At 44.0% G+C, this 24,802-nt stretch overlaps 1 protein-coding gene across 1 annotated transcript in view; it reads left to right on the top strand.

Moving 5' to 3' along the window:
* Positions 1-22,950, top strand: part of TNFRSF17 (TNF receptor superfamily member 17) — a 40,047-nt gene extending 17,097 nt beyond the window's left edge. The window contains exon 3 of the mRNA XM_078664342.1: positions 21,933-22,950. Coding sequence (XP_078520468.1) covers positions 21,933-22,186 — 254 coding nt within the window. The 3' untranslated portion in view covers positions 22,187-22,950. The remainder of the gene's footprint in view (positions 1-21,932) is intronic.
* Positions 22,951-24,802: the final 1,852 nt, after the last annotated feature.

Here is a 24,802-nt window from a genome sequence, read left to right as displayed (position 1 = left end):
TCATTGTTACTTTAACCTTTGTTTTTCCAGTGAATTTCTAGGCTTTTTTAAGGTAAAGTAAAACTTAATTACCATACGTAAATGCAATCCTGCGCTGCACATGTTCTTTGGCCATGCATGGAAGGGAGTTGTGGCCCTGCAGCCAACCCCCTAGCCAGCCAACCCCATGCTGTGCACGGCTGAAGGTTGGCCAAATGGCCTGGTCCAGGGGACTCCACCCCCCAGGACTGTTTGTTTTTTAATTAAAGGGGGGGTCTTGTTAGGCCCTAGGGACTCAATCCCCAGGATCATTTCTAAAAATAAAGGTGAGGGGTGGCCCTGCAGCCTCCCTCCCAAGTCGCTTTATGACCTGGGAACCTGATCTCCAGAGGCACAGAGTTATTTTAAAGGGGAAGGGGTACGAATGGCCCCACTTCCGGGTCAATTTCAGCCCAAGGACCCTATCTCCTGGGGCCCGGTATTATTTTTAGAGGGAGGGGGACCCACTTGGCCCCCCCTCCCTTTGCCAATTTCAGCCCCGTGGACCCCATTCCCTGGGGCCCAGTGTTATTTTGAGGTGGAGGGGGGTGAGTGTGCCCCTTCTCCCCAGGCCTATATTGGCCGTGGGAACCCCATCCCCCAGGGCCTGGTGTTATTTTGAGGCGCAGGGGGCCTGCGTGTTCCCCCTCCTAGCGACGATTTCGGCCCGAGGACCTTATCTCCCAGGGATTGGTGTTATTTTTAGGGGGAGGAGGGCATGCGTGGCCCACTTCCACTGTTGTTTTGAGAGCCCACCCAATGTGGCCTGGCATTATTTTCAGGTGGAGGGGCTCCCTCCCTGAGCATATATTTTTGGCCTCGGAGACCCCTTCCCCCAGAGTCCAGTGTTATTTTGAGGGGGGGTGAGCCGTGCAGTCCCCTCCCTTCACTGATTTCAGCTCCAAGAACCACATTCCTGGGGCCCGGGTTGTTTAGAGGGGAGGGAGAGTCCCCTTTCCAAGCCTATTTGGGCCCTGGGGACCCATGTTATTTTGAGGGGATATGCGTGGTCTCCCTCCCTGGGCCGCTTTTGGCCCATGGACCCCAATTCCTGGGGCCTGGTGTTATTTTTAGGGGGAGGAGGACATGCGTGGCCCCCCTCCCGGTGCTGCTTTCAGCCCTGGGAACCCCACCTCTCTGGCCCAGCATTAGTTTGAGAGGAGGGGGGAGAGCGGCCACCTCCCTGTGTTGATTTCTGCCCCGGAGTCCGATGGTATTTAGAGGGTGGGACACATGGTCCACTCCCTGAGCCAAAATTGTCGGGGGGACACCATTCCCTGAGGCCCAGTGTTATTATGAGGCGAAGGAGCACGTGTGCCCCCTCCTTGGACCGATTTTGTCCTCAGGATCCCATCCCCCGGGGTCCACCAACATTTTGAGGGGAAGGGGGGCATGCAGCTTCGCCCCAAGCAGATTTTAGCGCCTGGGAACCCATCTCCTGGGACCCAACAGCATTTTGAAGGGGAGAGGGTCACATGGCCTCGGTGAGTAGGCTCCAGGGCCTCTAGTAGCTCAGGGAGGGAGGCTGCACTTCTTCTCTCCCCATAAACATTGGTTTTGGCCCTGGGGGTGGGCTCCCTGAGGCTTCTAGAGGCTCGGCTAGGGGGGCTACGTAATCCCACTCCCCTTTGTGGACACAGCCCCGGGGGTAGGCTCCCCTGGGCTTAAAATAAATCAATACAGCCCATCATCCATTTTTTTTTGTTGATCCTGCAAGAGTCTATTGTTAAATTGGCACTCCAGCGAGAGTCTCTGAGATTCTTGCAAGCCCAACCGTCCAAATATCTTTATTATTTTACCCTTAATATCGCAAAAACGACACCAAATTTCAAAAAGCGCAATATGCTGACCAAGATCTAGCTTCCTGTTGAATTTGATGCAATCCCGTTCAGCAGTTTTTGCTGTAGCCCATCTTAAAACATTCTACGGAAAATGAATGGGGATTTTGTGTTTTGCGACCCCCCCCTTTTTCTCGCACCCCCAACCCCCACTCAACAGATCACCCCAAAACTTCCAGGAAGGAGCAGAGGCGGATTATGGGGCCTATTACCAACGATTAGCGATATTTATCACTAACTAGGCTTAGCAACAAATTTTTTATCGCTAAGTATCGCCGGAAATTATCGCTGAGATAACGTGCTATTAGCAACGTTTATCTCCAAAGCAATACATTTTCCGGCGATAGCATGAATATTGCAGAGAATACAGCGATATTCACGCATTAGCGACAAAATGCTCTTAGCCATGTTATCCACCTCCCATTGGATAACATGGCTAAGAACTGGTCAGAGCAGGCGTTCGTTTTTGGCGATAGCGGGAATATTTCCATCGCTACGCCTGTCTTGCTAATAGGGGATAGCAACTGCTTTCAGTCGCTAACAGGTTGGGTACGCCCACTTTGCATGTCATTAGCGATAAATATCGCTGATATGCAAAGCGGCACCCAAACCGCTCGCTATCGCCTAAAGCTGTCGCTAACTGCTGTTAGCGACAGCTTGCTAATAGAGCGATAGAATTATCGCCACTTAGCGGCCGAAAACAGCCGCTAAAGCGGCGATAATTGCCTATCGCCCTGCTTGGTAATATGCCTCTATACTTTTTGGGGAAAGTTTTGTGTATAATCGTCAAACGGGGCAAAGTTATTAGCAAACCGAAAAAAGGCCCAGTCTATAAAAAAAGCAGACCTAACTATAACTAGGTAATATATATATATATATATATATATATATATATATATCTCAGAGGCACACTCTTTAAACCATAAGGAAATGACGACGCCACTTCTTGAGAGTTCTTTTCAGATTTTAATCAGGCGGCAGTGTCAGACGCGTTTCGCCTGATCCAGCAGGCTTGTTCACCAACAGCGTTTTGTCAACAATCCACCATTTATAAACCGTGCATGTGATTAGTTATGTGTGGAAACTACAATTGCAAGGCATTAGAAAACAGACTCGTAGTTTGTTTGGCAACTCATACGAATTCATAGACAGCTTTATCACCAATTGGCCATAGTGCACACAGATAATAAAAATAATATCTCTGTTGATCCTATAATTACATATAAGTTCAGCACTCCTCGTCATCTATATATTATTGACATTTCTAATTCGGAGATATTATTTTTATTATCCGTGTGCACCAGTTATATTACACAAGGACACTTTCATATTTCGAGGAAAGCTGATTCGCCCAGAATCACAGGGTGTTGAGCCAACAACGAGAATCAACCCTGGTTTCCCGGTAGTTGTAGCCATTAGGCCACATCCTCCCCAACATTGCTTCCACTTTCATTCCCACATCCTACCTTGTGTTGCTTCAGCAATTTCTCCCTAACAGTATGCCCCTCAACTCCTGTTGCCCCCTTTCACTCTCCATTGCTTCAGGAACTCTACATTGCTGCTGGAAACAAACCTTGTAAATACTCAGAGGAAATGTTGGTCCAACATAAACATTTCACTGCAAGGCATTACAAGGCATTACATTAATCCTTTAAAGTAAACTGCAGTTAAATTGTGATTTTTGTTCCTGAAAAAGTATGCATGTTCTCCAAACCGGATGCACTTAGCATGTATGTTTTAACATTATTTATCCTATGGTCTAAGATAGTTGACTACTGCACTTGTGTGGACCCCAGGTGTAATACCATTTATGTTATGTTCTGACTGACTTGTTTCTGTCCTGGTTCTTCTACTCCCTACTGCTGGTGGCTCCTGGGCATGCTTTCAGCCTGTGCAAACTCTTCCACGCATTATGATGCACTTACCGCAGTTTATGAAGCTAGTCAGGCAGATGAAATCTGGCAGCAGTAGTACAGTTTGGATGAGAGAGAAAAGATGACAGAGATTTTTGTGTGCTGCAAAGTCATCATGTGCCCTGGCCACCCCCATTTTTGGCTGGCTGGTACTGGTGGTAACTGACTCAGACTGCCCCTGGGCTCTTCCTAACCAGACCCAGGGCCAGTGCTATGCTGAAAACACTTAGACTACAGTGAAAACACCTACGCACACTAGGGTACACTATGGGTTAGGGTACCCATAGGATTGGCATGACCTCCCCTATAAGTCCATAGTACATAATAGGGCAGGGGGATTAAAACTACCTTTAAGTCTCTAGTATATAATAGGGCATGGCAGTTGAGAGGCCAGCAGCCCTTTCTGCACTTGCATGTGTGCATTGCTGAGAACTTGAGGTCATTTTAAAAGCAGCCCTGATTTGGAGAACTGTATTAAATGTAAATTGTGCCCAAACTTGACTTTGGTGTTAGGCAGTAATGGCTGCCATAAACAAAGGGTGGTGGGGCGGGTGGGGTCATGGGGGTATTACTATATTAAACATGTGTAAAAAAACATACCTTTTGCTGCTGCGGCCGTCCGTCTTCAATGTCGCGTTTGCCACCTCTCCACTTTCTGGGTCTGATCAGGCCCTGGGAACCAGACTCCCATCCAATCCCTGTACTGCAGAGCAGCGTGGGCATTGGTCTGAGCAAGCAGGAATATGCCCTGCTCAGACCAGGCAGTCTGTGGGGTTTCTGCAGCTGGGCTGGAAAAAACCTAAGTGCGCATGTGTGTTTTGGTCGGCCTGAAATGGCCGGCCAAAACACATTTGCGCACTAAGGGAGTGGAGTGCACGTAGCACTCTTCCCCCTCCTATGCCTAAGTCCTGCCCCTTCCAACACCACCGGCCAAGAGCTGGCAAATATAAAAAAACAATGCAAGAGCATAGTTTTATTTTACTTTTGGTGGCTCTGAGCCAGGCAGTGGGGCGACGCTCCTCTGCCATTGCGGAGGGGCAGCCACTGGTGTTGGGGCACTTAAAAATGGATAAACTACAATACGTTGGCATATTAAGTACCTTCAGGGTCCCCACTAGGTGTACCAGTGGTGGGGGGTCAGGTACTTATAAGGAAGACCCTTATAAAAGAAGTTAAATGTATGCCCTGGGGATTGAGAAATTGCATATTTCACTTTCCTCTCTATACTAAAGTGCTTCCCAAAATCGACTTTTGTGCTAAGAGCATTGTGGAGTGAGGATCTACATTATTTTTGTATATTCGGGGCCCCTAAAGTTTCCCCTAGGTGTCCCAGCGGTGGGGGGGGGGGGTGTTATGTAGCCATAAGCAGGGTCCTTCTGAAAGCAGTTTTATAGGCCCCAGTGTTGGAGAAATTGAGCATTTCATTTTCCCCATTGTAGATCCCCAGCTACATAGTTCATAACTACCAGAAGGGACAACCAAAAAATATAATTCAAGGATAATGAGAATGGTATTGATAAATCCAACAATATTTTGTTGTTGAATTTATCCTTAAATGTACAGAAAATAAGTTATAAGTCTTTCTTGTCTGTAAGCCACAATTCAGCCTTCCAGTGGTCTGTCCTGATTGGTCAGTTTAGTGGATTAACCAGGCTGCTTTGATGAAGTGATAAGTGGTACCAAGGGATACATGCTATCTCTTGTAACAGGAATGCCGGAGCAGGGAGTTGGGCTCGTAAAGCATCAGGTTCAAAGGTAGAAGGGGACAGCCAGGTCCATCTACCTCCTTACACTGTGAACCCAGCCAGATGGTAAGCGTAGGGAAGGAATGTGCAGATGTTGGAGGGAAGGGTGCTATGGAAATGAGCCATCCTGGAGGTTGGTTTAGCAAGCTCTTGCTTCTCTGCTGAGACTTCAGCCATATTCAATTTTGGAAGAATAGTGCTTTCTGGGAGACTATTGTGCCACACTTTGGAGGAAATGGTCATGCTCTGGGGGGTTGCCCTGCACCTCATTGGACAGGAGTGGCTTCCTGCATGACCCAAGAGAACACAGAATAAGTATCTGAGAAGGGAAGAGCCTCTCGGATCTGCTGCTTGAAACTAAGAAGAAGGCTTGCCAAGCTGGAAACTTAAATTGCACCATCAGGCCCTGCATTCTGACTGTTTGCACCTGCTGCATTTTCTGGAACTACAGCCCTTTGGATGTACCTTGCTTCAATAGGATTAAAGAGTGGGCTCCCTGCAAGCTACAGATTAAAGGAGCTCACCTACATCAACTCCACCAAGAGCCCCCTGCCTGGAGTGTATCAGGGGGACTTTCAAGGTTGTTGTCCAGGTGCATTTCGGGATTTGTGTTCCCAACCTTTCAAGGACCATCTTAGAACTTCCAGACCCTTGGATTGTGTTTTGGATTCTTTGGACTCTCAAGATGAACTTCGGGAAGAAGTTCCAGAAGTTTGGGAAAATATGGTGAACGTTTGTGAAAAAGCTCCAGAAAGAGCCCGGGCCCTCACAGAAAGGCTATCTGGCGAGCCATCACTGAATCCAGCCTGCTGGAGGAGGCTGCACGACATCTGGTGACAAAAAAAGTTTCCAAGTGTGAAAGTAAAATCTTTACCGGGGCCTCCCGTTTAGTGTATCCAACCAGGGCTCCATCACGGTTGGCCTCACACTTTGACTTTGTTCCAGTCAGAGGCGACCAAATATCCAGAAATGGCATTATTGATTTATAAGCACTAGAAAGTGTTTACTCTTTAAAAATTCATATCTCTGGTTCCCTCCAATGTTTTTTTTGTTTTGTTGTCATTTTAAAGATAAAAAATATGTCCTATTTTTATAAATTGGTATTGAATTTTTATGTGTGCCGTGTCTTAATTATTTACCGAATTTGTTTTTTTAAAGGCTTTACATTCCTGTCTCTGAAGTTAAGCCTGCCTGCTCACAGCCAAGCTACCAAGGGTTGAGCATGGGAATAATTTTATGAGACCTATTCGGAGCCATAGACTGTGATAGTGGCCTAGTTGCCAGTGGTAGATGTATATTTACCACTATTAATAACCCACTTTCCAACAGTGTGTATGCCACACAATGCCACACATTTTCACTCCACGCTACACTCCTTATCACGCAATGCCACAGAATTCAACTCTACTCCACGTCATTCAATGCCACAGAATTCCATTCCATTGCACTCCACTGGCCGCAATGCCACACAGTTCCATTCCACGCTACACACTTCCACTCCACTCCACAAAATGCCACCCAATTTCACTCCATGCCAAATTATGCCACCCAATTCCACTGCTCTCCACTGAACACAATGCCACACAATTCCACTCCACTCCACATAATGCCACACAATTCCACTCCACACAAAACCACAATTCCACTCCACAAACACAATGCCATACATTTCTACTTCACTCCTCTCCACACAATGCCACACAATTCCACTCCACTAAATGGCACACAATTCCACTCCACCCCACATAATTCCACTGCACACAATGCCACACAATTACACTCCATTCCAAGCTATAAACTCCCGCAAAATTACACTCCACCCCACACTATGCCACACAATACAACTCCAAAACACTCTGCTCCGCACAATGCTACACAATTCAAATTACCTCCATTCCACGCCACTCCATGCCACACAGTTCCACTCCACTCCATGCCACACAATGCCACTTCAATCCACTCATCACACAATGCCACTCCACATAATGCCACACAATTCCAATCCACAGCACACATTGCCACACAATTCACAATCTGGTGGACTTTTAAGGGTGTTGTCCGGTTGCATTGTGGAAATTGTGTTCCCAAGATTTCAATGACCATCTTCAAAATTCCAGACTCTTGGATTGTGTTCTGGAGACTTTGGACTCTCAAGAGGAACTTCAGAAAGATGTTCCGGAAGTTTGGGAACATTTGGTGAACTTTTGTGAAATAGCTCCAGACAGTTACCTGACCCTAACATAAAGGCAATCCATCAAATCCGCACCGAATCCAGCCTGCCGGAGGAGGCTGCACGACGTCTGGTGAGAAATCCTCCAGAAAAGTTTCTAAGTGTGAAGGTGAAATCTTGACCGGGGCCTCCAGCTTAGTGTATCCGACCAGGGCTCCATCACGGCCTCAAACTTTGACTTTGTCCCGGTCAGAGGTGAACAAATGTCAAGAAATGGCACTATTGGTTTCCAAGCACTAGAAAGTCTTTACTCTTTAAACATTGCTTTCTTTGGTTCCCTACATTGGATGTTTTTTGTTTTGATATCATTTTAAAGATAAAAATATTGTTTTAAATTGGTGTTGGATATTTATTGTGTGTTGTGTCCTAATTATTTACTGAATTGTTTTTTTAAATGCTTTACATACCTGGCTCTGAAGTTAAGTATGCCTGCTCGCAGCCAAGCTACGAAGGGTTGAGCATAGGAATAATTTTCTGAGACGTATTCTGAGCCCTTGACTGTGTAAGTGGACTTGTTGCAATGGTAGATTTACCACTACTATTAACCTACTTTCCAACAGTGTGCATGCCACACAATTCCACTCCATTCCATGCCACACAATTCAACTCCACTCCATGCCACACAATTCCACTCCTTAACACACAATGCCACACAATTCAAATCTACTCCGTCATTCGAAGCAAGAGAAGTCCATTCCACTGCACACCACTGACCACAATGCCACACAATTCCACTCCCCTCCATGCTACACAGAAAAGCCACACAATTCAACTCCATACCAAATGACGCCACACAATTCCAATGCACTCCACAGCACACAATGCCACACAATCCCACTCCACATAATGCCACACAATTTCACTTCACACAATACCACAATTCCCCTCCACACCACACTGTTCCACACAATACCACTCAAATTCCCTTTGCACCACACAACGCTACACAATTCAACTCCACTCCATTCCATGGCACATAATGCCACACAGTTCCACTCCACTCCATGCCACACAATGCCACTTCATTCAGCTTGTCACACAATGCTGCTCCACTCCACATAATGCCACACAGTTATGCTCCACACCGCACATTCCCACACAATTGCACTCACACAATAACACATAATTCCACTCCACTCCAAACAGTGCCACACAACTCCACTCCACACAATTCCACTCCACATAACACAAGGCCACACAATTCTACTCCACACAATACCACATATTTCCACTCCATGTCAAACAATTTAACTCCACTCAATGGCACATAATTCCCCTCCACACAATTCCACTTCAATCCACCCCTCACAATGTTACACATTTCCATCCTACACCACACAGTGCCGCACAATTACACTGCACGTTACAACACACTGTGCCACACAATTACATTCCATTCCATGCCACACAAAGCCACACAATTCTACTTTACTCCAGGTCACACAATGTCACACAATTTTACTAAACTCCAGGTTTACACAACGGCACTACACCTCACACAATACGACTCCACACAATGCTACACAGTTCCATTCCATGCCACTCAGTGCCACTCCACTTGTCACCAAACAATGCCACTCCACTCAATGCCACACAATTCCACTTCACAAAATGCCACACAATTGCACTCCACAAAGTGCCACACAATTCCATTCCATGCCATAGAATTCCACACAATTCCACTCCACTCCACAAAATGCTTTACAAAAGCACTCCACTACACTTCATGCAATGCCAAACAATTCCACTCCACACAATGCAATTCAATTATACTCTACCCACATGAAGCTACACAATTCCACTTCACACAATGCTCCAGAAATTCCAGTCGACTCCGCACAATGGCACACCATTCCAGTTCACTCCACACAATTCCACTGCACAATGCTGCACAATTCCACCCCAATCCATGCCACAGAATCCCACATAATTCCACTCCACACAGTTACACTCCACTTCACTCCATGTCACACAATGTCACACAATTCCACTCCACTCTTACAATTACACTCAACTCCACACAATTCCACTACATTCCACTCCACACAATGCCACACAACTCCCCCCTATTCCATGGCACAACATGTCATACAATTCCACTCAACTCCACACAATGCCACAAACTGAATTCCACTCCACTCCTCACAGTGCCACACAATTTACTGCACTCTATTCAATTACCCTCTGCATAATCCAACTGCACTCCACATAATGCCAAACAATTTCACTACACGCCACACAATGCCACACAAGTTTACACCACACCACACAATTCCACTCAATGCCACACATTTTCACTCCACGCCACACTGTGCTACACAGTTCCACTCTATACAATGCCACACAATTCCACTCCCCTCCAAACAATGCCACATGATTCCACTTTACTCCAGTCCACAAGGTGCCACAGAATTCCAGTTCATGCCACAAAATGTCAGACAAAGCATTCCACATAATGACAAACAATACTGCTCCATGCCACGCAGTGCCACATGATTTCACCTCACTCAACACAATATTACACAATTCCATTCCACACAATGCGACATAATTGCACTCCATTCCAAACGATTCCACTCCACACAATGCCATACAACTACACTACACGCCACTCCACCCCATAATATGCCACACAATGGTACTCCATGCCACACAATTCAATTCCACTCCACTACACACAATGCCACTCTACTCCATGCCACACAATGCCACTCCACTACTCTCAATGCCAGTCCATTCAATGCAACTCCACTCCACTCAAAACCACTACACAACACACAAAGCCACTCCATGCAATGCCACGCTGTGCCATACAATACCATTCCACTCCACGCCATGCCAAAAAATGCCACTCCACTCCATATCACTCCACGCAACTCCATGCCACTCCGCTCCACACCAAACAATGCTACTCCATTCCACGCAATGCCGTTCCACTCCAAACCACACAATGCCAATCCATTCCATACAATGCCACTCTATGCCACTTCTCTCTACTCAATTGCAGTTGTACTTATGTAGCAATTACTACCTCTGACGAGGAGTTGAAGTGATATTTGGCATGCTGCTCCACTCCACCCTATTCCATGACACTCCACTTAGCTCAATGCCACTCCATTCCACACAATGCCACTCCACACAATGTCACTGCACTCAATGCAACGCCACTCGGTGCCACTCAACTCCACTCCACTGGATGCTTCTCCACTGCACTCAATTGTAAGTGTATTATATAACCCGTAGTCTTCCTAGCGAGACATTAAAACACTTCACAGCATGCCACTCCACTCCACTCAGCTCAAAGACCACCCCACCCCACATGATGTCACTTCACTCTTTAATGCCAATTCACATAATGCCACTCCACACAATGCCAACCCACTCCATTCCACAACACACTGTTAAGCCTCTCCACACTACATTATCACTCTACTGTACTCCACTTCAATCCTCACAATGTACTCCAGGCCACACAGTGCCCCTCCAAGCCAAATGACGCTACTGTGCTCCATGCCACACAATGCCACTCTTCTACTCCACTCAGTACAAACTCACTTCACTCAATGCCACAATGCCATTCCACTCCACATCACACCACACAATGCCACTCCACTCCATTCCATGCCATGCCACTCTATGCTACACAATGCCATTCCACTCCACTCCATGCCAATCAATGCCACTCCATTCCACTCAATACGACTCCACTCAATATCACTCCACTCCATGCCACAGAATGACACTCCACACCACACCACAAAATGCCACTCCACTCCATGTTACATAATGCCACTTCATGCTACACAATGCCATTCCAGTACAAGCCTTACCATGCAACTCCACTCTATGCCACACCCCTTCATCAATTGTATTTGTATATATGTAGCACTTACCACCCCTGACGAGGTGTTGAAGCCATTTTCGACCTGCTATTCCTCTTCTCTCCACTCCATGCCACTCCACTCAGGGCCACTCCACTACAGGTAATGCCACTTCACACAATGCCACTTAACTCAATACAACTCCACTCAGTGCCACTCCACTCAATGCTACTCCACTCAATTGTAATTATATTTATGTAGTCCTTAATACACCTCATTGGAAATTAAAGCAATTAGTGGCATGCTACTCCACTCAACTTGAAGACCACTCCATGCCACACAATGCCACTTCACTCCATTTAATGCTTCTCCACTCAATGCCACTCCACATAATGCCACCCCACTACACTACACCACACAATGCCAATCCACTCCAAGCCACACAATATCACTCTACTCCACCCCACTTTAATACTCACGAAGTACTACATGCCACACTTTGCCACTCCACTCCAGTCCACACAATTCTGCTCAATTCTACACAATGCCACTCCACTCCATACCACTACACTTCACACAGTGCCACTGCACTCCATACAGTGCCACTCAATGTCATACAATGCAATTCCATGCTACACAATGTCACTCCACTCAATGCTACACAATGCAACTCTAAGCCACAAAATGCCACTCCACTACACACCACTCGATGCCACCCCACTCCATACAGTGCCACTCCACTCCACACAATTCCATTCCAGGCCATCCACTGCTACTCAATGCCACACAATGTCACTCCACTCCATGCCACACAATAAAACTATATCATACAATACAACTCCACTTCATGCAACACCATGACACTTCACTCAATGCCAATCCACACCACATTATGCACTCCACGTCACACAATGCCACTCCACTACACCCCACTCCACTCCACACAGTGCCACTCCACACCACACTATATCACTCTTCTCTATCCACGCCTCACAATACCACTCAACTCCATACAATGCCACTCCATGCCACACAAGACCACTCAAACTCAATGCCAAACAATTCCACTCCACTTCATGCTAATCAATCCCACTTCACCCATTACAATGCAACTCCACAGCACACAATGCCACTCAACTCCATGCCCAGCGGCGGTTGGTGAATTTTCAAAGTGGTATGGCATAAAAGATAGGGATGAGTTTGACTTGGCGAGCTTTGTGAGCGAGTCCAGTGGACATTAGGATGCTTCAGGGGAGTTCTCTACCAATGAAACAGATGTGAAAAAAAGAGGTAGACACTTTGGAGCTAATTTTGTGAAGGAATTTGTTCAAAAAACAATAAGATCTTCATCTACACAAAGGATCATTCCCGAGCGGGCTGCACCCTAAGAACTGCCTGGAGTTCTCTCCTCGATCCCACTGGAGATGATCAGACTTGCTCGCTCTGGCACTGTTGAATTTGGGACTAACATGATCATTTGTCCAGGGCTCATCTGAGTTCCCCGTCCTGCCTTACCTTCACTTCTCTGGGGTCATTCAGGTACAAAATGCTACCTCGCTTTTAGCAACTTGTAATAGCAGTGTTGTGTTTGCCAGAAGAAACAACATAAGTTACAATTCACAACCATCTGTATGGAATCGACTTTTACTGTTACCTTGAAACCATAGCAGAGTCCTTCACTTCCGCTTCGTCGCTGTGCAAAATCATTTCACACTCACTCCCACGCTATTACACACTTCTTTCTCTCACTCCCACCCCATGGATCATCGTCTCACACTTTGAAGAAACTTTTAACTCCCACCCCACAGAACAACATTTTACTTCCATTCAAACCCCACCAAACAATATTTCTCTCCAGTTCTATGAAAATGTCTTTTCTCTCACTACTACCACGTGGTGCAGACTTTCCTTCCATCTCTACAGCATAGTCAATTACACTCGGAAACTATAAAAGAATCTTCTGTCATCAGTGACATCAATGGGCTGCTTTTCATGATCACTTCAAAGTTCAGCCTTATACTCTCTCTCCCACTCAGTAGGACTGTCTTTCACTCTCACTTCGGTGCGGGAGCAGCCTTACACTCGAACCCCTGTGTACTGTCTCCTCTATCCAACTAAATCACCTTGCGCTCTCTTTCCCAGTGCATGGAGCATCCATTCGATGTGGGACAGCCTTTTGCTCCCACGCTGATGCTATAGAACATAGGGGCAGATTTACCAGCCCCTTGCGCCTCTTTTACGCCACCGTTGCGTCACTTTTGTGACGCAGCGGCGGCGCAAAACCAGCACCATGATGCAGGGTATTTACAACGTGACGCATCTGGGAGATGCGTCACGTTTTTATTTATTTTTTATGTTTTATTTTTATTTTTAGAGTTTTATATAGCGCGAACTAGACCCGAACCGAATCAGGTATCAAAGCGCTTTACATAGCACAAGTTATGTTTTTTACATGAAGACACACACTTTCATTTTTAGGCACGGGGAGATTAAGTGATTTGCCCAGAATCACAGGAGGTTTGGCGTCGTTACTGAGACTCAAACCCAGTTCCCCAGGTCCGAGGTCGAGTGCCTTAGCCGTTAGGCTAACTCCTCTCCCCTGTAAAGCCCTACGCCAGAAGGAGGCGTTCCAGGCCGGGGGGGGGGGGGTCCCAGCACAGGAACACCTCCTAAAAGTGGCAGAGTGAAATCTACATGATTTCACTCAGTCACTTTTGAGCCCATGCTGCGTCAAAACCCTGCGCCTTCTTGAAGCAGGCGTAAGGATTGACGTAGCATTGTAAAGATAGGGCACCCCAGAGCCTTACTGGCGCTGCATCGTGCTTGCGACACAACTCCAGCAATGCCCCGCCTTTACGGCACAGATGTGTCACGCATCTGCCCGTTTTTGCCCCATGGTGCGCCACATTGTAAATGCGGCACAACCATGGTGGCGGAGCCGTGACGCACAATAACTGGCGCATCCCTGCTGATATGCAGGGATGGGCCAGTTATTGTAAATCTGCCCCATAGTACCGTCAAGAACATCTTTTCACATTCACTTTCATAATTTGGTACAATCATTTCACTGCTGCTCCTAAAATATGGTGCAGCCTTTTAACCTCACCGAGGAGCAACAGCAGCTGCCCACCATTCGAACATGCTTCAATCAAATTCAAACTTCTCATATACTTTCTGTTTTTCTTTTTTTATGTTGCGCAAACTCGGGGTGCCTTAAATGAGCACCAATTACATTACACAAGGACACATTCATTTTTCTAGGCACGGGGAGATTAAGTGATTTGCCCAGAATCACAGGATATTGAGCAGACGCGGGGCCTCAAAACTGGATCTCCAGCTCCAAAGTCAGCAGCTCTGGTCGCTTGCCACATCCTCTACCCTAAATGACTTCTTTCATTACCTGTTGTAAAGAGTTTAGAGTACATACGCTTCATGTCCACACTACAACGCTGGATCTGAACGTTCAAGCCTGAACAGGAGACAAACTGGCTGCAGGATTTGCACCTGTGACAAAAAAAATCCGCTACAAACGTCCCTTTCCCTCGTACACAATGCCATCACTGGCACAGTGTAAGAAGGGAAAAGCCTCACAATCGTGCCCCCCTTAAAGAAACATGACCAGTCACCGACCGGCTTTAAAATAGAGCCATGCGGTGATATATATATATATATATATATATTACCTACTGGCGGTCGCCAGTAGGTAGTTATAGTTAGGATTGTTTTCCATAGGAAATCCGCAACATTCTATTGGGAATAACTTTGGCACCGGTGGACGAATCTTCGCGAATTTCTCAAAGAAGATGGTCCGCTCCGGTCTGCTCCTTCCCTGAAAGTTTGGGGGGGATTTGTCAAGCGGGGGTCGAGATAAAAGGGGGGTCCCAAAACGTGTTTTCCCCATGTTAATTTCCGTAGGGCGGTTGGACTCACTTTTAGCCCGAACGGCTGAATGGATTTCCACCAAACTTGGCAAAATTGTAGGGACTGGTAGCCCGATGTGCCTTTGCTATGTCTCAAGATATCTGCTCCAGTGGATTCTGAGTAATTTAGGTTAAAAAAATATATATATCTATAAGCGCCCCCCGGTACGCGCACTGGGGCGCGTACCAGCGCGCTACGCGAGCGGAAAGCCGATTGGCTCTCGGGTGTCTGTCAACATTCCAAACAGTCCGGAGCGGCCGCCATCTTGTGTCTCTGTAGGATCGAGACACAGAGGTGGCAAAAACAAGTTAGTGAGTGAATGACTGTCTCACTAGTGTCTTTATCAGTAACTACATATGTTTCAATCTAGTATATGTGAGTATTGATGTATATAAGTGAGTATATGTGAGAGTGAGAGATTGTAAGAGTTCCTGTTTAAATAAATATGTGTTTCTATAAGTGATTGTTTTAGATAGTAAGTATGTGTAAGTTTCCTTAGAAGTAAGGTGGTAGTGTGTGTATAGCTGTATATGCAAATAAATGGATGTTCAATAGTTTATTTGCATGTGTGAGTATGTGTGTGAGTAACTTTTGGATGACTGTCGGTGTGTAACAGGATGTATAGGTGTATCACTACATATGATGACTGAGTATATGTATGAGTGACTATATAGAACTGTTGGTGAATGAGTGAATGTGTATATAGATGGTGGAATTATTGAATTGGTTGTTGTAACTGGTATGGGTATCTCCATTTTTTTGTAAATTATATTTTCTATTTTTGAATATGTGTTTCAAGGGTTACATTACACTGAAAGGAGGTCTGTCACTCTGTCACAAGGATGGTGTCATCAGTGAGGTCATGAGTGATGTCACTGACCATGTCATGAGTGATGTAATATGTGACGTCATCAGCAGAGCATTGCACGCGCGCAATTTATAGTGAGTCCAACTAACTATAACGTGGGAATTTCAATGGTTTTATGTCAGTAAAATTTCCAGCTAACTATAACTGATGTCAAACCTATGGTTTTTTCAGTGAATTTAATAGGTTTTTTTAAATGCTAATTCCTAACTATAACTGGTGTGAAACCTATGTTTTTTTCAGTGAATATATATATATATATATATTACTGTAAATGGTCTAATTACATGTATTTACATTGCACATTGAGCACGTGTACCATAGACGAGCAGTAGTGAGGCAGGTATAGCACACTGAAAAGCAAAGGTAAACAGCACAACATATAAAACTGTAATAGTGGCAAGGATAGGTGTTACAGCAGCCACAGAGTAACGCAGTGAAATACGTCATGCTCGTTATGCACAAAAAGGCAGGAAGGAAGAAACGTATGTATAAGAGGCAGTTGCTTTAGCTCTTTTTTTGAAGAGCAAAATAAATAAATTGATGCAGCTAGAAGAGGGAATGGAGTAAAAAGCTTTGGGGGAGCGCAGAGAGAGGAAGAGTGATTCAGAGTAAATAGTTTGTTGAAGAAAATAATCTTGAGTAAGAGAAAGTCGGAGTTCAAAGCTGAGGAGAACCTCCTGACTGAGATTCTTAGTCAGGAAGTGGGTTAATGGGAGAATTATCGTTTGTCTATTAACCCTGCAAGTACAACAAGAGTAAAGTGGTCATATCAAGCAGAAGAGTAAAGTGTACTTTTGAGGGGATGAGGTGCATTTCATTTTGAATGACAGCGAGAACCGCAGATTACCACAGTTCAACCTGGAGAGGACTACAACTTGGACTGACTCCTTTAAGTCTTGCGCCTGTAAAGAAGAATGTTTTACCCACCCCTCTTTGATGGGTGGTTCTTGAGACCAACTCTGTGGTCATGCAACAGTCCATCAACTTCTTTGGATGCCAGTCACTAACGAAGGGTTACTATAAAAAACACATTTCAATTCAGAGTGAGGTGCTTTAAAGGGCTTTATGTCCCAATATTGATACCAAAAATATTGTATGACAGAAATGTCATTACCTAAATATCACTAGAATGAATATATCTCCAATAGGCGTAGAACTTAACAAACGCCCCTGGGGGTAGCAATTTTGTAAACAATATTTAAGACGAAATATTTCTGTCACACAATATGTAGGCCATGATATTCTGATACCATACCACTGAGGAGTGATTCTTGGGTCTAACAGAACCCCAGAGTTCTACCTCCCCACAGTTTTAAAAGTTCATATCTTTAATGTCAGTTAATTCTAGAATAAGAGACATCATAGTCTTGACAAGCAACAAAGAAAAATCACTGTGCATCCCACCGACTTTGCATGTTTCAGGCTTAGCCAATGTCCTTCTTCAGGGCTTCATGACTGCAAGAATGGTTGAATGAATGGAGCTTTGATAGAATGTGTGGTGACCATACCCATATGAATCTGGCTTCAGATCACACACCAGTGCAGCAACAGCTCCCTTACAGATCCCAGAAGATGTCCTCTTGATTAGAAAGAAGAGCCCTTCCTCCTGATATTCCAGACCATTAAGCTGCCTTTAGGTCCATCAACCATCCCAACCTCATCCACATCCTGAAGTTTCGATTGAGATTCACTGGCAACAGTCTTCACTGGTCCTCCTAATACATATCTAACTGAAATCAGTTTGGTCACATGGACATGTCCTGGTACCGTAAGATCCCTAGCACCTGCAGAGTCCCCCAGGGTTCTACCTTATCAGTCATTTTCAGCCTCTAATTGAGCCCAGTGGGACAATACTCACAGGTAACAGCATCAGCATTTACCAACACACTGATGACACACAACTTGGACCAAAGAAGAATCAAAGAAACTGTGATACAGCCAGAGGATCTGGATTAATCAATGTTCATAGTATTATAAGCCAGGTGCCATCTTGTTTAAATTCATGTTTCCTCATAGAGCATTTCTGATTCTGTATATCTTTCGTTCTCCCTCTTAACTTTCTGTCACCACCTTGACAGGAGAAGTCTAAATAAAGCAAAGCCATTGCCACTGCTCCTCATAGTAATATTTGCGAACCCCACGAAGGCTACTTTTATTTCATAACATTCTACTTTGGCTCCATTGAGTCTCTCTAATGTCTAAAGTTTTTCAGTGAACATCCAGGAGGGTGACTGGGATGCAATAAGTCTAGCCCCTGGCAACATGTCGGGGTAGCATTCCACCCATCATTCTTTTTCCCATCATGCCACCTCAGATTCGATCCAGCCATGAGCAAATCAGTCTTAGCCCTGCTCCAGTGGGAACAGTCTAGCCAGAACTGGCAAGCCAGGTCTTATCTGTACCATAACACAAGTAACCCAAGACTGGTTTCCACCTGATTGGGGTTCTGTAGTCGGCTGTAGCTTGGTTTCTGTGGCTTAGAGAGCAAGGGGTCAAATTCCCAGAATACCCATGCCTATGTAGGGCGGATACCAAACAGTTTGGGGGGCTGGACTGTTCCTATCGGAGCAGGGCCAACACTGATTTGCACATAACTTGGTCCAAACTGTGGTGGCATGGTGAGCAAAAGAAGGACGTGTTGGAATGCCACCCTGAGTGATTGGCAGTGGTTAGACAAATTGCAAGCAGTCCTCCCACCACCGTTTGTGTATTTAAAGTTTTTTACTGCAACCTTTGTTGAAGGGACTGTGTTTTTAACTTGATGCGTCACTATATGCGCTTGCGCTCGTCTTGCACAGGTCTTCTGAAAATCCCCAAAATAAAGAAAACACGCATGGGGGGTAGATCATTCAGATACCTGGCCGCTAAGCGGTGGAATGATCTGCCAATGGAACTTCGCATGGAGTTTTCGGAAACCCTGTTTAGGCGAAAACTTAAGACTCATCTCTTCAAACGCTAACTACTGTTGGGCTGCTACACGGTCACCCTACCCACCACAGCGCGGGGACACGCCTTGGGCGTAAACCAGGCGCTTTACAAAACTCCCTAATAATAATAATATATGTTAACTAAAAGTGCTGATCTAAAGAATCTATGAAAACAGAAGCGATGATTATAACTACTCAAGGAAAGTTGAATTTAACGTGGCAAACCTTAAACTGGGAGATTCGAAAAATCATGCAGAGCTTATTAATGTGATCAGAATTCCATACTCACGCGGCCAGTGATGGCTTTGGGCAATATTGATTACCCATTCCAATGTACAATGGAACAAAACAAGATTTTGTGGGGGTATTTCGTGTTGCAACTGCCATAGTTTTGCTGGAGGAGCAGGCGCAAGCTGATGCACACTATTAAAAAGTATTAATGATAGAAGTGCAAGTGTTGGTGTGGTAACTAGCTAAGACATAGAAAGTAGGGGGAAACGCTCTCATTTTATCTGAAGAAACACCAAAAATGTTGTTTCCATAAGCCACGAAAGGAAGCTGTACATGTTTGACTGAGGGAATATCTGTTTCACATTAAGAATAATCAAATTATTTCTGGCATGTATAAATTAGAATACTGCGATGTTGAATTGTTTCATCCAATCAGAGCACTTAGAAAGCTCAGAAAAAACTGTTGTTTACTTTGTACTTGCATTTGTTGTAGGTACATGGACAAGAAAACAAAAGTGGTGAAACCACTACAGACCACCTGTTTCTGTCCAACGTACGGGTTCCTCACAATTTTCACCATAAAGAACATTCTTTCACCTAATTAATTCAACCTGGTGAAAGCTCTTCTAGTTGAAAAAAATACTTATTTGCAGCTTGTTTTGCCACCATCAAGTTCCTATATATCAATTTGAGCCCGGTTTACTTTTCTGTTATTAAATAACTTTTCGGTGCTGCTGTGAACCGTGTCTCACTAGACATAGAAAACAGACTACATTGACTGTAAACACCTTACCCATATGGCGAGAACATATAGAAAGATATAAAGAGAGTCAGGGCTCGAGTTATATATTTTCCCCTGTAATCATTTGTTTTCTCGGAAATGACTTTTCAATGTTTTAACATTTCTCTGGAATAAGGATTCGTCAGCTACGAGTCCCCAGCCTGATTTTCTCCAGTTCCGATTCATCGAATTGAGGAAGTACCCACCAGCAATTCAGATTCAGTGGCATTGCCATTTATTAGACAAAAGAAGTGGTGGTGTGTTTATTTACTTGTATTTGAAGAGGTTAGAGCCCCCATCTTAATTACTTGGAAAGCAATTAACAGCAGTCAATAGCCCCAGAGAGGGTAATAAGGCTTAAGAATATTCAACTTTAGGACTAAACTAGTGAGACATACGTGGTTGAATCTGGATATAACCGTAGGGCTCCCGGTTTTATGGTATCTATTTTTTTAACATTTCTGTCTGTATTTATCCATATTTATATTTCACTCGTCTTATTATTTTATATTTATCCGTATTTATTTTGTGTTTTGCGAATATATGGGTCATAAAATGGTATATTTCCACATTTATTTAACTGATAAACATGCACTCACACTTTACTGCTTGTCGTTTTTTTAGCGAATTAAGCAGCCAAATATAGCAAAACACTACACCTTCAGGTAAATTTGGGCCTTATAATACAAATACAAATATATATTTCCATAAACCTGCATTTAGGGAAAGCTCAACCTATTTTTAACTTTCGATTCTGCCTATCTGCTCAGCTGTTGTCCTAGAAATCACGAAAAACAGCATGGAGAGTCACCCACCAGAAGCACACTTTTCTGCATTTTTCCGCTTTTAAAAATATATACAGACAGGAAACACTTTGTTTTCTGTCTGTAATTATGTGTAAAAATCCGTAAAAACAGAAAACCGGGAGCCTTCGATATAAGTATTGTATATGGATTAACAAAGTTGTCTTATTGATTCTTCGTTTTTCTTTTCCTCACTGAGGGCTTTTTATGTTTTTTGTTAAAGTACCAAGGTATTATGGGCTGCCTCAATTTGATGGAATTCAGAAAAAAAGGAATGAATGAGCGAGTCTCACAAATATTTTGTGTTGTCAATGATTGGATTCACATATTTCATCTTTTAGATTTATAAAAAAGAACCTTAATGACAAGTATGGGGAAACAGGCATACAAAATAACTAAATAGAAATACTTGAGCGGCTAAGGGCATATATTATACAGCAAGTTACTTGTTTCACGTTTAGAGTATACCAGTAATACATTTCAAGGAAATTGCCCCACATTAGTGATAAACATCATCCATACCTTTGAGGGGAAGGTAGTTCTCTTTAGGGTGCGAATATTGAAACAACTATTACATTCCTGTTTGTGGTAATAAAAACCTATCTTAAAGTAAAATCTGTACAGGTGAGGAGAGTGACAATACGGAAAATAGGAACATGTGACTATTTTAATCTTTAACCTAAACAGAGTTTGGATTGCATGGTATCTTGAGGGGTATCTGAGGAGTAGTTGTTGTTATGTACACCTATCTGATATAATCCTGTTCAGTCCATTTTCAATTACTCGATCGATTAATGCGTGGTTAGCTAAACATTCCAATTTGTGTTTTTTTGCAGATTCTGGGGCAGACCCAAATGTTGCATCTCAAAATGGCACTGAGAATCGTGCGAGAGGAGAGGCCGTAGAAAACCTTCTCACGAAGACAGATGAAACGGAAAATCGACCAGAAACGAGTGAAGCAGAAGTGAAGGACTGCACTTGTGAAGTGTGTGGCTTGTTGAAACTCCAGACAGCCTCTGATGTTCTCTTCCCTTTACCAGCCACAGAAGAAGGGGCTACTCTTCTGGTCACCACAAAAACATATGACTAAGGAAATTAGATGGCAAAGGCAGTGGGTGACACATTTGTGGGGAAGGGGAAATCACGCTTCAACACTTAAGCGACTAATGGTGGATAGCGCCATTCACCAAAGTATACCTCCGCTACGTGTTAAGTAAAGATCAGTTTCCAAGAGGGCCTACTTTATGAAAAATTCTCCATGTCCATTGATGCCATACCTAATGCTTTTGAAGGATCATTAAAATGTAAAACCTGAACAGAAGGTGTGAAACCCACCCAATGAGAGAATATCTCAGTGCACGAACAAGCCTGTAGGCGCATTAAAGTAGGCATTTGATACAATGGAAGAAATGTACTTTGGCATGATCAAATATTTTGTGCTGGTTCTGAGCTCTTATTTTTCTCTCAAATGTGTTTGAGATTACCCACTCACAATACCAATTTCCTTTTCCGGTCATCTTGTGCTAGTGGTCACTTCATTGACTTAAACAAGCATTGGCATAGCCAATAGGTGTGTGACTGGCCGCTGGCATTTTGCTTATTTTGTTATGTTTTTTTACAAAATATTATTGCTGGGGAAGCTGCCATGCCCTTTTCAATCTATAAAAACATTTAACCTCAAAATATGATTTGGTCTAAAAAAACAGACATTATATTAGTAATCCTTGGCATTTAAGGGAACTGCTTAGTGCGTGTATGTGCTTCTTGTGAAAGAGCAGTAAGCTATCACTCACAGAGACGTTAGCCATTGGATGAAGTGGGCTGACCCATTGTCTCATGCTGTACGCTGTTGTGGGTGGAAGAAAAATGTGCATGACACAATAACAGAGCAATGGGTGAAGAGGGCTGACCGAAAGTCCCTATAGGTAAATTTGACATATGATTTAGTAAAATCAAAAGCTCTTGGCTAACACCGGTCTTAAAAATGGAGAACACTTCTATCAGATTTCATAGCAAATGCTGAGCACAGAGATGTTTGACCAAAAGGAGTTGTCTATCAGCTAAGCAACTGATTTTGAACCTGGGTCCTGGGTTCAAATCCAGCCTTCACACTTAATTGAAAATAGTTAATTGGTGAGCAAATCATTTAATTTCCCTTTGACTGAAATGCAAAGACGTCAAATGCAATTGTAAATATGTGAAACAGAATGTGTTATTCTTTACTTTAAGAAATCTTTATTCAGCCATACATGGCCATAAAAGATAAAGCAAGCACAGATAAACATACGATCTGACGTAAAATAAAATAACGCAACAGATAAAATAGAAAAATATGCGCAACATAAGATACAGTTAAACTAAAAAAGCAATATCGGCATTTCCTATTAAAACGGCATTACCAGCCGGGGCAAGCCGAACAGCAGCACAATAAGAACAGGTGGTATTAGGGAACATATGCCTAAGGCAACTATCAAACATAAAGCAGCAATCATGAAATATACATGATAAAAATTGGGGAAATTAATCAGGGACACTTTGTGTAAAACTATAACTAAGATAGTTGTGTAGCAGTGAGATTACTGACACGAAGAAGGGCAACAAAGCTAAAGCTCTAGCAGGCGGGGAGTTTACAGTGTTAGAATAGTTGTTGGTGAAAGCAAACAAGCTAAAAGAATAACCCCTCAATGGATTTTCTAGATCTTACCATATCTTTTCAAGCAACAACTACATTCCACGCTGTTACTTGAAGCCTAAAAGGCAATTTTATTAGGACAAGGTTGCAACCATTTAAACTTTATTAAACAGTACATAAATGCAATAAATATACTTTCCCATCCCCATACCGACTCATTCTCCATTCATCCTTCTCAAAACCATCTCACCTGTTTGACTCTTCCCCATTCACCCGGTAACCTCCTTCCTCTCCCCATTCTCACCTTCACTTGCCCTCCAAGCATCCTCTGTTGAATCTCCTTCATTGCTTCCACGCCCCACTATCAGTCACCCGTGTACCGTTCTCCCTCCCCGAGGGGTGGATCCGCCGGTATGTGACTCACCACCCCTCCAATGTACCGTAACGTCGCTACCATGCAACCTGCCCTAAATTGGCACCTAAGACCGACCTAGTATCATGCCCTCCACCTAAAGCAGGCTCAGCAAAGGACCTTTAGAAATTCAACACTGAGATTTTTGTTAATCAAATTATCACTCTTCCTTCTTCACTAAATTCTAGAAAAAGGAGCTTGACCTGTAATTTATCCTTTTTGATACTCCTAGAGATTGTGAATAAGAAAGCCAGACCCAATCAATGAGATGTTTTTGAGATATAGTTCAGCTGCGGGACAGTATACCCCTTATCCAAACTGAGACAATCCAGAATGATGTCTCTGCAAAGTTTCTCCTGAGGGTTAACCCATCCGCTAATCCATAATAGCAAAAGAGCCAAATGCACCCTATCTGCGATGTAATGCTGGTTTAGCTCCTTGTGGACGATATAGCAGGAGCTAGACAGCGGAAGTTAAAAAACCTCTAGCATATGAGATTTTCCTCGGCTTGGAGAGAGATGTTATGATGATGGGCCCAAATCCCCGTCTCAAACGTGGCTACCAAAACAGACTGGCCATTACTTACATTTAAAAGAGGGGAGATTGTCCCTTTCCCCTCAGGATTTGATTAAAAATTGTTATCACATCGTTTTAGTTTATAT

The sequence above is a fragment of the Lissotriton helveticus genome, chromosome 10 (genome assembly GCF_964261635.1).
Source record: "Lissotriton helveticus chromosome 10, aLisHel1.1, whole genome shotgun sequence".
Classification (NCBI taxonomy): Eukaryota; Metazoa; Chordata; class Amphibia; order Caudata; family Salamandridae; genus Lissotriton; species Lissotriton helveticus.
This window is presented reverse-complemented; position numbering and strand designations above follow the sequence as displayed.